At 32.8% G+C, this 15,730-nt stretch overlaps 1 protein-coding gene across 2 annotated transcripts in view; it reads right to left on the bottom strand.

Annotated features, from left to right (window-relative positions):
• Window positions 1–7,829: 7,829 nt before the first annotated feature.
• The window catches only part of LOC148627681 (ataxin-10-like), a 36,632-nt gene continuing 28,731 nt past the window's right edge, over window positions 7,830–15,730 (bottom strand). The window contains exons 6-9 of one of the 2 annotated variants that reach the window (XM_088577018.1): window positions 14,552–14,660; window positions 13,584–13,759; window positions 10,758–10,821; window positions 7,830–8,130 (exon numbers count right to left, since the gene is read on the bottom strand). In XM_088577018.1, coding sequence (XP_088433144.1) covers window positions 7,946–8,130; window positions 10,758–10,821; window positions 13,584–13,759; window positions 14,552–14,660 — 534 coding nt within the window. In that variant the 3' untranslated portion in view covers window positions 7,830–7,945. Of the gene's footprint in view, window positions 8,131–10,757; window positions 10,822–11,031; window positions 11,122–13,583; window positions 13,760–14,551; window positions 14,661–15,730 lie in introns of those variants that run through there. The other variant, XM_088577021.1, reaches the window with a different exon arrangement.

The raw sequence follows: 15,730 nt of genomic DNA, 5'->3' as shown, positions 1-15,730 counted from the left end.
GGTTTTGGCAAACAAAGACATGGAAATTTCCCATTTAATTGTGTTAAAGAGTTGTCAAACAACGAACTCAAGAACCTACGATCTGTTTTGTTTCCCTAAACCACCAAAATTGGTATCCACGAAAAAGGTACTTTTATAGTATATAGTACGGAAAGTTGAAAAAAAAATTACATGTCTAGTCATTTACGCCCTCTGATCTCGTATAGCTGTGCAGTATTGAAATCCTTAGTACCTATCTTTATACATAAAACTAAAAGAGGATATTTATAAATCCCGGTTGTATAAGGTTGTTTTGTTCTTAACCTCTATGTTTGAAGATATTTAAATGATCCATAACTCCTCTCCTAGAGAAAAAGTTGATGTTAAGAATGCTCTGCGGTATTTATTGCAACTACAGACATGTTTTTCAAAGTTTTACCAATGGTATGAACATGTATTTTTTTAACATGTAAGCATTACCTAACGTCTAAAAGGAAGAAGAGAAGGTCTAGGTTTTATCACCTAAATAACTTTATGCTTTAGTGCATTGAGTATTAATTTTGAAAAGTCCTTATTAGTATGTTTGATCTTTTCAACACCCACACCTTTTGACAACTAAACAAGATAGCTGTCAATCTCAGAAGTTCATAAAAGATTTAAAACTTAAATTTCAATTAAATCGTATACTAATTAAAATATGAATTTCATTAAGAAAATGCTCCCTAGATTATTAGTAGAATACATTAGCATAGTTACAAATGAAAGGACGACCTCTTATAACTGCCAGTAATATGTGAAATTTATTGACATAGTCATTTGTTTCAGAGATGGATTGCCGAACATCCGGTAAGATTGTCTTCTAAATTTAGACCTTTTCCTGTCAATCTGATATTCCTTCAGTTTCTTTGCTGTCATAAGTGTCAACTTTCATATACGGAGATGTTGTTTTAGGGTGACTTTCATAACCATTTAAAGAGGTTTATGTAATGCTATGACTTATGTTTGTCTCCAATTTCCTGTCTGTTTCACACCTTCTGATACAGACAATATGGTCAACGAGCTTGCAGGTATCATTGATAGTTTTATATATTTTAGAACGTATCCTGTTATTTTTTCTTCTTTTCATAATAGAAAGAAGTACACAGTTTAATTTCCAATAAACTTGTAATGAATCATGCACACATGCATCTTAAGATTTTTTGCTAACAATTGAATTTCACATTTTCTATTTACAAGAAATAAAATAAAAATGTTTTCAATCCATCACTCATCAATGCATCTCGATCAAATAAGTAAACCTGTAAATTACAACAACACTTTCCTTACTTTTTCAATGGCAGTAACAGTTTTAAAAGCACCTACTTCACCAGGTATAGTACAGAATGAAAATATAATACTAGCAAAGTAAAAGCATCTTCAAAATCAACGATTCTAACAACCTTGCCAGAATGATGAGATGGGATTAATTATTAACGTTTTTATTATCTACTTTTTTGAAATGGAACATATGAGCAAAGAACAAACAAGCAGTGGCAATGGCATGCCTTCTGGGGTTTATATCACCATTACCCTGATTGTATTGTATACCCTTCTCCAGCCTTAAAGGGGAGGTGCAACTGGCGCGTCTGAGAACAAACTTCCCGCTGTTCTTGTCATTATTTCCTTATCAAACTTGCAACTATTTTCACGCAAAAAAGTGACAAGTGACTGTTATTCATGTTTGAAGTCTTTAAAACTAACTGAATAAAAAAGAGCCCTACAAAGAGAAAAATAACAAGGAGTTTTTGGTGATGGCTTTAGCTGTCTGGTTTAAGAGGATTCCCGGTGGTAGCTATTTAAACTGTAACGTTTTGTTGGTAATACATTTTGTCCTGACGTTTTACTGCTATATCACCTCATTATAACTGTTGTTACATTCAGAGTTGGGTTGATTGTAGGAATTTCTTTGATCTGAACACCAACAATTTCAAGAATTTTTTAAACAACTTTTGAAAGTCATCAAATATTGTTAAGTCAGGTACGGACATCTATATCAGTAATGGCCTTATTGATGGACTCTTTTTTTTTCATTAGACTATTAAATATGCATTGCGTTAAACATTTAGCGACTACAAGATGGATTAGAACTTATTTCAGCATGTGAAAAACTAGCCAGAGAATTTCACCAACGGTTAAAATGAGTAATACACAAAACACGTGCTACTAAGTCGTGGGTTCGATCCCTGGCCGAGTCATACCAAAAACTTTAAAACTGTTTGTTATTGCTTTTCCGTACATGGTACTTAATGGGATACAGGGATGAATGGTTGGCTCGGAGTCAGAATAATGTGTTTGAGTTGGGTGGTATGCCTACCTGGTTGCTGCTACTTCCGGTAGCTAGCACAATAAAGAGCCAAACTAGTACAAAACAGAGTCTGTCCAACTGGTCAGATGTTTTCGTCCGGATCTGCATAAAATATTACTGTTCGCCATTTGACTTTAAAATATAATTAATCAACCAATAATTATGTGTGTATTAAGTAATCGGTTGACATACTTTGTGAAAAAAAAATACTTTGCGAAAACGCTTATTACATATTTGTATGATAGTTGCATTATGTTTATTCGGTTTCATGAAAAAACAGTCACGAATACACCATGTGCATTCATTTGGAAATCGATTCAGATTTGACCTATGCCATTTCCAACCCGTTGACCATTACAACAGGTGAGACAAATCTGCCCTTAAGCCTTTCTGAAAGCGCATACATCTTGGGCCACCCTTGACGAATATCATAAAATTATTGCGGATTCTACTGACATAAAACCAAACGAACTAATCGAACTAAAGTATTATGTAAGGTTATGAGAGCTAGCATGTGTATAAATTTCTCAAGACATGTGTAACCAATTTAAGATTAAAACATACAATTTGAATATGAGCGACAATTATCATGAAGTGTCATCGATAAGTTAATTTCATTTTGGTCTAATATGACAACTTTAGCAGATTATAATTGAATGGGTCTATGGAACCTCCGGTGAGATGAGATTGTCAATTGCAGTAATCCTGTTTTACCGTTAAACAAGATTTTTACTAATTCTCTTCTTTAGTCGTACAAACTTTTATAATATTTTATTACTGCTGTTTATTAAAGCCTATTACTAAAAAGGAATTTTCTTGCTTTAGTGAATATGAAAACAGGTATGAATTGAAAATGTAGTTGCCAATTTCAAATAGTTTGACATTTATAGCTTTTAGTAGTCAATTAGAACTCGGATCACGTCGCAGCATTAGAAAGTTAGTTGTACGTGGACAATACATCCACCAACAAGTGTATGATATACATATTTGAAATATTTCCTTATATCAAAATGAATATTATTGACATTTCAATACTATAAACATACAGTTAAATATTCCGAAGGGGCATATTGAATTGAATCTATAATCGGGAAAATTGGCTGATGGTATGGGGAAATAATGCAAGTACTATCTAGCAATCGTTACAATATGTCACCACCTCCACAAATCTTGATAGTCTACCAGCGTTCTCATTTTTGCTCCACGTAGTGAAATGTGAGATAAAGAGAACCTTTTCAAATGCTCTTCTCAAACTAGAAAATGATGTACACTCATCCACAATTTACACTAACCCCCTTTCGAGTAAGGTGAACCCTTTCCCGAATTTTCATTTTTCCCGGTAACCCTTACATTTCATTTGCTAATTGTTAACAAACATATGAAATGTAGTATCTATTTGACGAAGTTATGCTTTTTAATTTATCTTTTTTTTATTTAATAAAATAATTTTGCTGGTTAAATGAAGACAACATATACCTAGATGCATTATTAACAAAATAATATGAATTCATAGAATACAAATTTATAGCAATTTGATTTTTTCAAACTATGAACTTACCAAAAAATACTTTTAAAGAGCTACACGGATATGCACCACTTAAAGATATAAATTTAGTAATTTACATATAAAAATCACAATCATAGCTGTGCAATTAGTGTCGGAGAAAACATGTACCTTACAGAGAAAAAGAAAATCTTTATTTTGTAATGTCGTCAATGTGTGTGGTTATTGGTCATACGTAATAAAACCCAATAATTTTCCTGATTTAATGTTCAAAGTTCGACTTCTCAGCGACAAATATCATAATTTACTTGCCAACATCATTTTATTCTCCTATTATACATAAACAAAATATTTGGCAGACGTATAAGCGTTAAAACTATTCATTTTCACATAAAAAATCGGAAAGAGGTCAAGTTCTCACATACAATATACTTATATAATTCATATAACCAACCAACAGCTCCAGTTAACAACGAGGTTTGCATGTTGCATTAGTCAAATGTTTACTCAAGTCTTATGCCATTTTCTCATTGTTCAGAATTAACAAAGTATTACAATTTGGGAACATACGTTAATTATCTGCTTCGACATAAATTGCTTTTCATACCTTTGAAGCTTACGATACGAGTTAGAAAATATACTGAGATTTTATAAGCTGCTTCTGAATAAAATGAAAAAAATCAAAAACCAAAAAGGAAACCTGAATTAAGCGTTCATGACAGATTGTCCAGACATTACAGAATACTTTTTTTTGGCCGGTAATTCAGAAATGGTTCAAGTGACAGACCTCAAGTGACAATCCCAAATTCAATCCCAGCCTATCTTTTTGTGGTATAAGACCTCGTGGTATAGTTTCATAAAGATCCATACACTTCTACTCAATGTATTGTCTAACAACAAAATTGTCTACTGACAACCATGCCATTATTACCTAAAATTCACTGGGGTCGTATGAAAAATAATATCCTTCCATTTCAAAATGTAGCTGGGACTTCAGAAACGGTCATAGAAAGTCATTGATTATTTTAAATGAACTGTCTACGTTTTTTTAAGTTATAATCTAAATACATTGTAAATACTAATAGTCCCCTATACTAGATGCACCGGTAGGGTGAGCGAAATCCGTCTTTAAAATTACCTGTTGCGTTCATCATATCATATCCAGTAAACGTGAAGGATAAAGCAGTCCAATCAAACAAATCGGTCCTCTCGAATCAACTTGGTTTTATAGGGTGTAGGGTTTACTGTTTTGCTTTTGCATTATTATTCTGTAAAATTTACTCAGGTATCTAGACCTTTTCATTCTAAGGAGACGAAAACGATCAGGTTAAATGATTTAATGTGACTTCAACCGATAGTAAAACGCTGTTACCCATTTATGATGTGTGTGGTATATAGGGTAGCTTAAGTTACAGACAAAGTAACACCGTGGTTAAATATGGTTCTTATTTCATATAAAAATGTTGTCAAATAAATGTCATCCAACATTACACATAATTAAATTCTACGTGTTGAAATCAACAACCGACTGCTGAGTCAATACTATAATGTTTGAATGTAAAGAATGTGTCTAGTTTCACATCTTGGCATTACATGTATATAATGTTCTTAACAATGCACATATACATTCATGATACGTTTCTCGCAAACAGAGTTATACAGAAGACATGAAGTATGTCTCTTTTTTTAAATCAAGGTAAGGGCAAAAATCACCGTTCATGTATACTTAATTGCTTCCTGATTGATTGATTGATTGATTGATTATGAGGTTTAACGCCCAAGCAGCAATATTTCAGCTATATTCAGGCGATGAACATGAAGTGGATAATAAAATGAACTTGAAATGATGACGAAATGAAAAATGGGATGGGACACAAGGATAATGGGTCGACAAATTTTGATTGCCATTGGAAATAGGGAGAGGTGGGTAGGGTCGGGCAATTTAGCCTCCTATGGCGGAGCCCTATGGTTCCTACTCCGGGAGAATACCACAGTAGGATTCTTTCACGTGCGAGGAATGGCATCTTTCCCAACACGGTGCACCACTATGATTTGCGGTCAGGTTTTCCGTATTATAGCCTGACAACCCCAGCATGTAACACGCCAGGGCTACCCCATTCCACCTCCTGAGGCACACAACCCAGTTGCTCTGAGCACTATTTAATCGCCTTTTACGACAAGCTTAGCGCTGCTGCAGGCCTATTCATTTGACACCCGGACCTGCACGGGGCAATTGCTTTCTGAAGTAGTTTCTTTTCAGTCTATGTCCATAAGCAATGGAGGTTACTGAATTTTACTGTAGTTCTAAAAATACCTTTTTTTGGCAAAATATCGATGTTATATTCATATTAGTTTAAATAAGATATCTGTTATATTTTGTAGATATCACGGACGCACTTTACTTCATTGCTGCGCAACCAATTACATACAGTCCGGTATGGATTCCCTATACAACATTAAAAAAATTAAGCAAACCGTTGCCCCACTTAGGCGCAGCTTGATACGACAACAAAGGTTTAACTTAAACCATTAAAGATATATATACAGGCATTTAACTCGGCTGATTGGTGTTAAATGGATTTTCACAATGTTTGTGGTAAAATTGTACAATGTTGTGTTTATAAAAAAGTTTCTGACACAAAATGAATAAAGTCATCAGATATCTACGTGCACGTTTAGATTAAAGTACAAAATGACCTTATAAACTGAATATCAAGATGACATACCGTAGAAATTGATCAAGAAACAATATTTTTTTACGAATTCTATGCTTTTTTAGCCCATTTCTGCATTTTTTCGGCAAAATTCGGCATAGAACTTTGTGTTAAAATTTCTTAAAAAGAAACACTTAGAAAAACTTCAATGCCCGATAACAAAGTATCTACGGACGACAACTAGTGCCGTATCAATGTACTACCATAATTGTCATGTTGAAACAGTTAAGATTTTCACATCATATTATCATAGTCAAAATAATTATTATCGTCTCATATTTTATTTACTTTTCAAGATAGTAGGTAAATGCTTCAAGGGTAATAGCTTCTAAAACATTTGACCAAATGTAATCGATATTGAGTAGACTTGGTTATAATGAGTTTTCAAAAACTAAAGTTCATTCAGACTTCAGTCAGCAAATGACTACCAAAACCCGACTTTATTTATTTACAGCGAGATATATCGTTTACTTTAGGGAGTAAATCTGGTCATCCATTGAATAAATGACAACCACCTTATCAATTTCGCTTGGCAGTTGAGTGGACAGGTTGACAAATTTATCGAATTTATATTAAACACTTAAGAAATGATAGGAAATGAAATTTTTTTTTGTTAATTTTCACTTAATTACCAAAGAAATTTGATGAGGTAATGGTCATTCAATCAAAGGAGAGCTCATTTTATTCCCGAAGTTAACTATATTACCCGCTGTAAACCAGTAAATCACCAAATATATATCGCTCATAAGTACAATAAAATATCCATGAATGAAAATTAAATGTAAAAATATCAGTAAATGAATGAAAATAACCTTTCAAAACAGTTTTTTTTTTCACTGTGAAGTGTTTTTTTTTTACATTACCTTGTCACAGAACATTAAAACATTTTACGACTTGGACACAAAGACAGAAAATAGTGACGAGGAAATAACCACTTACTTTTTTTCTAAACTGTTTCTAATAAAAGGTTTCAATCATATGGAATCTATTTGTTACAATATACTAGTAGCTGTTTTATGAAATATGAAAGTGTTATACATTGCAACAATTCTACCATTAAAATAAAAATAATAAAAATATCAAATTTGTACAGTCATTAAAGGACTGAAAAACTGAATTATAATCATCCTATCTCTATAACGAATGACACACTAAACGTTTCTTTTCTAACCAATATAGAATGTCTTGTACCATTGATGATTTTTGTTAGTATTTTAATCAATGCTTTCCTAAAAAAGAACAATCGCATTGTGTGAAGTTTTCCAGAATATATCAAATTACAAGTGCCTAATATTTCAATCTTTATTAGTCATTAGAGACCAAGAAAGTTAGGGCTATCATTTGAGTTTTTTTGTTAAATGACAGCATCATTTTCTGCAAGATTCTAAGTCTATCTTCCTCATTTCATTGCGGATCTGGAGGTCTCACAACTATTTTTTTATCCTTAACTTCAGCTTTTATTCCGTACTTCTTTAGTGTTTCCGCTTCTTCTGCCAAACCGTTGAATTTCAAGCCGGATAAAACTGACTTGCTATCGTTATTGCCTTCACATATATTATGAATTGCCAAGATAGACCACTGTTGAATATCTTGTATAGTGTTAAGGTATTCCAAAATGTTAATTGGAATGACTACTCAATGTAATACAAATTTGAAAAAAAAAAAAAAAACGATTTATGTTTTGTTCTATATGAGCTTTGATTATCTTTACAATAATATCAAAAACTAATATGTATATATTGATTCAAAATGTGTCTGCTACCATTCAATGGATCCAAACCATCCTTCTGTTAGTTTCATGAAAACTCCAGAATCCAAGAAAATCGTTTGTCCGTTTTTCTGGCCAACCGACTGCTATTCAGGTTATCTCGCGAAAACTAAGTGCCTATAAATGTCGACATGGGTAACATCATAATAACACTAAACGATTGAAAATATTTTGGACGTATTAAAAAGGGGCCAATACTTGGTGAGGAACAGACAGGAAGAGAATTATGTTGTAGAAAAAGCAACACTTCTCATGTAACAAGAATGTTATGTGTGTAGTCACAAATACTCCGCAGTAAAAGAAAAGTTAAAGTGTAAAAGTTCCATAACGCAATAAAATGTGTCGAATCAAAATGCGACGCAATATGATTAACTGCATATGGTGACTAACAATCCTATAAAATTTGAATAAAATCCGTTGAGCGGTTTCTGGGGAGTTGCGACCACAAAATCAAGTGTGACAGACGGACGGACATACAGAAACCGGCATCTCTATGTCTTATTTCGAATATCGGCGGTAGACATACAGGGGGCTTAAATAAAATACGTTAGTAATAGAGTGCAGCATGTTATCACAGTAGCATACTGAACTATGTTCACTTCGAATAAACGTGCACGCAACAATAGTTTTTTAACACTTTGAAGGACTTGTATTTCATTACAGACCTAACAACTGGTCTGGATCAGTATTGCACAGAATTTGAAACTGAATTAAAGTCGAAAGTTGTGCTTGAAGGATGTTCATAACAGATTTTAGCCTTCGATGCCTTTAATTCGAAAACAGTTAGAGATATCTGAAGGCAATAATTCTCATACGAAATTTAATCGGAACAAACATTTAAAAAGTTGATTTTAATTTGGCAATTTTGTTCGCCTATAACACCAAAATGGTTATATATATAACTATATTTTGTAAATAAAACAGAATTTCAAAAGGAGTTCATTGACAACAGAACCACCAAGATAAAAAAAAAGATAAAACATTCATATCACTTTTAATTATAACACCAATTCCCCTCCTTTTGTCGCCTTATTTTTAAAATGGATCAGGCAAACATCTAAAATATCTATAGGACCCTTTGCCACATATCTAGGAACAATATGTTAAATTAAAAAAAAAGATTCTATTATAAGTTTTACTCAAGTTACCGTACACAGTTATCAACGAACGTTAACGGACGCCAAGAACGACGACGACGACGACAGTGCGATACATAAGTATCATTACGACTGCGAATATTTTATGGTCATATAAAGAGGGAAAACATACATTTTACATATATTTGGTTATATTAAGAACAAAAAAGCAACATATCAGAAATCAATATACTTTTAGCCTCATGTGACACAATTGTGTGTGTAGCCATTTTCAATTTCATACTTTTCAAATTGAATCGTCTTTATAAGACAACGTTATGCTTTTTATCACATGTTGAACATGCGTCACTGAGGGAACATCCATAGTTAACAAGACCACCGTTCTCCAGACTTCTCATTCAAATCGAGACCGTTCATGACACAAAAGACCAATTATATTTTCATAAAAGCTCCCTTAATATAAAGTGTAGCTAAATGTATTTGAAATAATTTGAAATGGAATGATTTAAATGTCGCATTCATAAAATTTTCACCAATTCGGCGATATCACAATTCAACCGATAATGATATCAACAAATTAAATTTATCACATACGTGTAAATTACAGATTTGTAGCCTTTTACAATTTGTGAGAATATATTTCAATTTAGGATTAAGGCAAATGCAACACATTATTGCTAGCAGCCATGAAGTAAATGCAGAGCTACACTAAAGGGGATTACAAAAAAACTCAAAAAAAAAAAACATAACAGGAACACGAGGTTTTTCTATGCCAAACCATAAACAAAAGATGTGTGCTGATCGGAAATGTACATAAAACAGGTCTTTAAGATTAAAATGTATGGCTACCACACAAAACCTATGGGCGAACCATTTTATATAATCAAAAAGAAAATGATTTGAGGCCAATGTCCTAGATACAAAGCTTTTAACAACTGTGGCACAAAAGATTTAGAAAAATAGTCACATTTCACATTTTAGCCTGTTACTACCTGGAAGATGGTGGGATTTTATACCAGGGCAGAGACTGGTTACTTCCCATTATTTTATTTTGCATATAAGCTTCGTTAAACTATACGATGTCAATAAATATAACTATCGTTCATTAACAAAGTATCGTTTTTTTTAGACCTGTACTTTTGTTCACATGATAGTTTCTCTATTTATCAAATCATGAAATATTTAAATCAGTGTTACAAAAATCATTTAGAATAAAAAAAAATACATTGCACGTTGAAAAAATTGAAAAAGTTGTTCCCTCAAACTATAGCAGACAGATTTTTTTTTCAATGTTCTCATGGAAAATAGAAGAATTTAATTGTTAGGCCTAGGCCTGTTCAATAAAGGATACATGGATTCCTACCGTCAATACTTGTTTGGTCTAGCACTAAGGGTATACCATTCATCTCACGGATCTAAAAAGAAGACGTGAAACAACGTTAAAAGACAACCCTACCGCCCATAATCCTTTGATCTTTTCAACTTTTTATATTCAATAAAGACCTACATCGAATTTCTGTCACTGTGTTTATTTACACAATTATTAACAGAAAACTGTCAAAAATCTGAAAGAAACTTTTCAATGAAACTTAAATTCAAAAAGTAGGGAAGATGTCCGTAAAATTGTTTGACATAGTTTCTTACAAAAGGTGCCCTAAATTAATTACCTGACTTATTCTTTTTCTGTTCCTTGTGAAATTCTCTAATTTCGTGTCCTTAAATCAACCCAGGTCATTAAAAGTAGACAACCACTTTTGAAAAGTATTATATGATATTATAAAACCGTTTAAACAAGAAATTAAATTATAAAAATTAAAATATTTTTATGAGGAAAAAAAAATGACAATAGCCCATTTTTTACTTAACAAATCTGCAAGACCAGGAATAAAAAACTAAAAAGTAGAGAACGCAGTAGTACACAGCTGTTAAAATACGGCTGAGAAGATTTTTTATTGACTGTACTAAATATAGTAGAATTAGACCACAAAAAATAATCATATAATCATACTTCGTACTTTAATTATTGTGTATGACATAAACCATTACATATATTATAACATCTCTCTCTTTTTTTTTTAAACAAAATTACTTCTTTTTTTTTTCTTCATTTTTTTATTTATCAATTTTTTTTAGCAAATACCAAATAGTGTTTTTTCTCTCCAAATCCTAAGCCACAATCGTTTCTTTTCCTCAATTTGAATGGTTTCATTCTAATTTTAGGTGAGTGTAAGCCAACAACTATGAGCTGTTTTGGGTAAGTAAATTGTTTAGATGTATTTTAGTATTTATTTGGAGTTTTAATTTGATATCAACACGATGAAACTCCACAACACATCTCATCTAATTTATTATAGAATGAAGTCCAATTTTATTCTTAATTTAACCATAAGAAAATGGTTTGTCTAAGATTACAGGTATAAAAGTCGATGCTAGGTTATACTTATTATAGCATACATAATGAACATCGTCAGAATACTTTGTATGTATTTAGGGGTTATAAATACAAACCATTCTCACTTTTTTTGTGGTGATATGTTAGGGTCATATCACGGTTTGTCTATAAATGTTCTTAGAAGACCTCATCCTGTTATAACAAGAGGAGGCACAGTGACCTTGTCTAGCCACCGAAAAAGCATAACATAATAAAATAATGATATGTTATCCATGAAAATGTCACCGCTATCTACTTATACATATTTTTACGCCATTCGATCTGTCACTTTCACTTGCCATAGTATGATCGATCTACTAAGTGCTTAAAATTAAAAAGAAGCGGTATTATTTTAGCTTTTTTTCCTTAACAGTTATGTAATTGTCACATTTTAAGCTTATAATATTGTAAATTGATATGATATTCCATAACATAAATGAATTCATGTCATGCTTCTTTCATCCGATCCCATTCAGTTTAAGTTTTATTCTGACTTCGTACCATATTTATTTTGACGGAATATATTAATTTCTATCGGAGCGGAGTAAAGAATATGATCATTGTTATTGTTAAGTTACAAACCCGCTTTTGACAATCTCGACTTAAATATGATCCTTTTAAGTGCAAGACAACCACTTGTTGAGTTGTAGAGGTGTTAGGTACAACACAGAAATTCGATACTTATGATAAATCATTGGTTTTATTTGTTACATATAATGAATTGTGTCATATTTTTATCAAAACAACCACGTCAACGTCTTATCTTTCTGAACAAAGGGCAGTAACTCAATCGGAAATACGCACTGTCATTTACAAAAACATGTATAATGTAATTTTCAATAAATCATGTTTCTGAATGGGAAATAAAGTACACATTTTTGCAATAAATAAAAAAACTAACTGACGCACATTTTGGAGTCAATAAATAAGAGGGAAACCAGATAAAAAAAGACGAAATTTTATATAAACGTGAAGAAAAAGACATCGTAATGAATGTTTGTGCTAATAAATCTATTTCATTGTAATTCATAGCAAATAACAAGTAATGTTGTTGATAACTCGGGTGTGAAATATCACATGCAAATTATTACAACTTGGATAAGCAATCAATCAGAAAGTAAACACTTGATACGCTAGACATGTTAAATGCTTGTAGATTGCTCATTTCATTGTTGAGTTATTCAATCAATTTTCTATTACAAATAGAAAAGTACAGTTTCATAATTTAAATACAAAATACTTTGTACATAAATTAGAGAATATTGCAACAACCAAAAAAACCCAAAAAAATTCAGGTTCAAGAAATGTTATGGCAGCAAGGATAGGCAGACATTTATAATTAGTAACATTGTTTTGATTAAGTCATCAAAATGGCCAATGAGAGCCTGAACAAAAGCAACACGAGTTGTTATAAAAGTATAATCCCACTCATAAAGAACTTCAAGGAAATCGGAAGATATCAGACAGCAACAATAAACGCTTATATCTTATTCAACATCTATATGAGGCCAAGCATCACATTTGAAATCGATTCGTGTACCGAAAATATTCTGTTAATTTGTACAGCAAAAATGGAAATTTCCAACAAAGCAGGAAGGTGACGGTAACCAAAACTTCAAACTTTAGCATGTTAACTTAATGCATCATGTTTAATCTTAAATTTGACAACGAAATGATTTCAAGTAGCAACAAGACAATGCACTTAAAATTATTATATGAAATCGACAATAACAATGCATATCTTACCAGATCTTGATTAGGCTTGCATTTGTATGCCATGTTACCAATAATTTTCACCAAATCTCTCTTTAGACAATAACCAGCATGATCTTGGTCTATCTGACCTGTCTTGGTGATTTTGTCAATTCTGCTGAATAAGTTATCTCCTTCCTTTCCAACCTTGTGAATGGCATCAAGCAGTGCTAAAAGTAAAACATATAGACACAAAAAAGAAGTTAAGAACTTGTCGTGAATGCTTGAATATATATTGAGCCAATCATCACTTTAAATTTATAAAGAATAACCAAGGAAACAAAGTTATTCCCAGAAACAACTTAATCTATATAAGAGATATTTCATAGAGTAAACTTATGAAAAGACAAAACCAAAGCCGTTTACTGTTGTTCGATACATAGAACAGACAACACAGCTTCAAGATGTCCATGAATGAAATAATCTAATAAGTGAGTACATCAGAAAGAGTAATCAAGGAAACCACGTTTCTAACAGAAATCATCAGAATGTAATCATGGGACAAAGAACAGACATGGAAAAAAGACAAACACAACAAAGAGCATAAAGTAACTAAAATCATACATACAAAGTAACAAAAGTAAATGAGCAACTCTGACTCCACTAACAACTGGGAGCATGGACCAGGTGCACCGGTAGGGTAAGCGTCCTCTGCTTTTTTAGAAACACCCGCAGGGTTGCTCATAAAAAGTCAAGTCCGGGGCAGTAGAAAGAGGAAAGGAAACCTATGACATGCTGAACAAATAAGTTTTTATGGTGCAGATGGATACATCGTAACGATCCACGAATTCATGATGACGGCCATAAAACTTAATGAGAGGTTACTCCTTAAAACATGTGTACGGCATATCGAAATTTGCAATATATATATATGATTAGTATTTTTGTATTACTATACCTAGCAGAATCTACCGGTGATCTACATCTTGTCGAAACAGCTGCTTAAAGGTAACCATACTTACATACAATACAGCATAGAAGATCTTTGTCTCTGTTTATATCTTGGTATAAAGAATGGTGTGTTGTAGCAAAGCCCAGTACTTCTATCTCTTTAACTGTCACAACGGGGTTCTATAAGCAATATTTACAGTTAAGCATCTACATTACAAAGAAACACCATTAATAAATCTTGCTCTCAAATAATCATATTACAAGTGATTGAATGATTAAAAACTTATATTCCAACTATACTTCCCGTATTTCAAAATCATTATCATAAAATGGCGAATAAACGGTGCATCCAAAAAAAATAAATGTTTTGGGAATTAAATGAAAATGGAAAACAAAATTGAGAACTTTAAATAGTGTGACTAGCGAAGTTAGAACAGGGTAATAAAATAAAGAGATACTGAAAGTGTTAATGATGGAAAATCCTAAATTAAAACGAATCCAGGAAGACCATTGTTTGTTTTGTTTGTTGGGGTTTAACGTCCGAGCAGCAATATTTCAGTATATTCAGACGATGAACATGAAATTGATGATAAAATGAACATGAAATGATGAAGAAATGAAAAAGGGATGGGACACAAGGACAATTGGGTCGACAAATTTTGATTGCCACTGGAAATAGGGAGAGGTGGGTAGGGTCGGGCAATTTAGCCTCCTGTGGCGGAGCCCTATGGTTCCTACTCCGGGAGAATACCACAGTAGGGTTCCTTAACGTGCGAGGAACGTGGCATCTTTCCCAACACGGTGCACCACTATGGTTTGCGATCAGGTTTTCCGTAGTATAGCCTGACAATCCCAGCATGTAACACGCCAGGGGTACCCCATTCCACCACCTGGGGCACACATCCTAGTTGCTGTATGGGCAGAGCGCCCTAGCCCCCGGCTAGGGTTCTGACCCCTATTTAGTCGCCTTTTACGACAAGCTTAGCGCTGCTGCAGGCCTATTCTTTTAACACCCGGACCTGCACGGGAAGACCAAATAAAAAGGAAACAGACGTTGACCAATGAGGGGTAATACAAAAATTACCAAACCCACAAAATCTACGCAATTGTCAAAAGGGAAGTCCGTATAACAAACTGCAATATTAAGGTAAAAACAGGAAAAGTTGGAAACCATTCTATTGGTCCTAAGTTGGTACAAACATTTTCTTTAGTAAAGATGGGTTATACCAAGTTTTAGAGAGTGCAAAATC

Source organism: Perna viridis, chromosome 1 (assembly GCF_037379345.1).
Source record: "Perna viridis isolate PV_CMFRI_1.1 ecotype Kerala chromosome 1, ASM3737934v1, whole genome shotgun sequence".
NCBI classification, from domain to species: Eukaryota; Metazoa; Mollusca; class Bivalvia; order Mytilida; family Mytilidae; genus Perna; species Perna viridis.
This window is presented reverse-complemented; position numbering and strand designations above follow the sequence as displayed.